This window comes from Trichinella spiralis (assembly GCF_000181795.1).
Source record: "Trichinella spiralis strain ISS 195 chromosome Unknown Scfld5268, whole genome shotgun sequence".
Classification (NCBI taxonomy): Eukaryota; Metazoa; Nematoda; class Enoplea; order Trichinellida; family Trichinellidae; genus Trichinella; species Trichinella spiralis.
This window is the reverse complement of record NW_003532207.1, coordinates 16-2,273: the sequence shown is the minus strand read 5'-3', so window position 1 is coordinate 2,273 and position 2,258 is coordinate 16. Positions and strand designations below refer to the sequence as shown.

General features: G+C 31.0%; 1 protein-coding gene across 1 annotated transcript; it reads right to left on the bottom strand.

Moving 5' to 3' along the window:
• Nucleotides 1-1,002: 1,002 nt before the first annotated feature.
• Nucleotides 1,003-2,047, bottom strand: Tsp_13328 (histone-binding protein RBBP7; the record flags this gene model as incomplete). Its single annotated transcript, XM_003366857.1, has 6 exons — nucleotides 1,003-1,074; nucleotides 1,143-1,253; nucleotides 1,313-1,382; nucleotides 1,439-1,515; nucleotides 1,709-1,783; nucleotides 1,924-2,047. Coding segments are annotated over 6 exons (529 nt in total), but the record flags the coding sequence as incomplete, so codon positions are not given.
• Nucleotides 2,048-2,258: the final 211 nt, after the last annotated feature.

The following is a 2,258-nucleotide window of genomic DNA, read 5'->3' as shown; positions in this document are numbered from 1 at the left end:
ATTGACATTGACACTGGAAAGTTTGGACATCATTTTACCAATTTCTGCTAAACAAACGAATGATAAAGTTTACAATTTCAACACGTCCAGTGGCACTCGCCAACTTCAACAACACGCTTTCAAAAATACAAGTATAAAATAACATAAAAGCGCAAATAAGAAAATTATTTCACACAAATGACATTTACAAAAATATACGAATGATATTTAAACGTAATTGAACAATTACATACATATTTTCATATTAAGCGCTTACGCGAGCGAGCACAAATTTCAATTTCAAAAAATAATAAAATAAAATTCAGCTTCTACCCAACACAGCATGGCGCATGCTCAGATGAACAGTTTAAAACAAAGTAAACAAACTACTAAACTGAAGTAACCGTTGCTGTAATACTGTAGCCAACGTTCAATGAAAATTCCTTTTGAAAATCAAGTATTATTACTGCATATTAAAATTATTTGTTATTGCATGAGCTCAGTGGTCATGCTTTAGCATGCAGAAATTGAAAAACTTATTTTTTAAGATGTCAGAGTAATACTGAAAGTAAAAATATATCTATCTTTTTATGAACAAGCTCGATCAAACTTGCTTATCATATTAAAGAAAATTTTACAATATGATTATAGCTCCTTCTATTGACAATGACATTATGACAGTAATACGGTTTTTAACGTTGTTTTAATTTTCTTTTTAAAAATAATTTCATTTCTGAAAGCAGTGCTTGAAATGTTTTTCTTTCAAAACTATTTTTAATGGACATCATTCCGTCGACAAAAAATGTCCCATTATAGATAAAAATTATTTAATCAATATGTCAGTCATGAATGTAGAGTAAGAAGCAACTTCATTAAGGTGAACACCTTAACAAGCATGAAATTGCTCAAAAGTAAAATCTACGTAACCATAAAAGCAAATGTTCTTCCCATCACTGTAAACACAGATATTTTATTTCAATATGCAAATTTCACATTGTCCCAACGCAATGCATGTTTGTTTTGTTATTCAAAATCCGCTGGCTCCAACTCTTCATCAGATATTTCCACATCTTCATCTTCGACAATATGTTTCGCCTACACATATGACAAATAAGCAATACAAACAAAAACATAAAATAATAATAAGATTATTATTTTCATACTGGTTTCCATGCAGCGACTAGACCACTGTTTTCAGCAGAACCAATAAGCCAAGGAACACGTGGATTCCAATCGAAGTCGAGAACATCATCCCGACGCGCATAGTGGACAAACTATAAACAAAATTATATGAATAAAAAAGCTTGTTTCTGCAAAAGACAATTAAACATACCAAACTTTCCGACACAACATCTTCATCATCATAATCACAATCTTCACCAACAAGTTCTTCGCCAATTTTACTAGAAAAATTACTCATGAAAATCTAAATCATACCATCACATAATATTCAACTTACGATACATCATATACTGCCACTCCTACTCCTTCAATAATACTTGCAATCATCACTTCATTCAATGGACTCCACATGACCTAAAATTCAGCAACAATAATAATTAAATGCTTCTGCTTAACAATAAGTGAACAAAATTCAAAATGCTGAAAATCTTAATTTATATATTGTAAAGTCAATTTTCAGTTGTTTTCAATAGCAACATTAATTATGCACTGATGTAAAATTAGTGAGAAAGCAATTTTAGCGTAGCTATCTAAAAAATAAGCATACCTTGTTCACAGGATGTTCCGGATAATAAGTGTGCAATGGTCTATAAGTTTTTCTCAAATCCCAAAAACAAATTAGCTAAAATAAATAAATAAACTCGTGTATATGGATGTGTATGTATAAGCATAAGTATGTGTGTAGCAATAACGCACAGAAAATTATGCAAAATTAATAGTCGTTTGATGCAGCATGAAAATAATAATGTTGAATTAAAATACCTTTTCGTTCGAACCAGTAGCCAATAGGTTTTCGTTGTATGAATTAAATGAAAACGACGTAACTTCATTATCGACATGAGCCGGAAAGTTATGAATAGTCATGTCACTTACACGACCATCCCAACTATAAATAAGGACAATTATTGCATACAACTTGCAAATAATATATTTTCACAAAATCATACTGGCACAAATGAAATGTGAATATCATCACTTACATGCAAAGATGTCCATTTTTCAGTGCACCACCAAAAATATGTTCCTTTTTTGGATGCCAATGAATTTCATTGATCAATGCAGTAGATTCGTAGATTGCGACGATTCAGCTCAGCTGC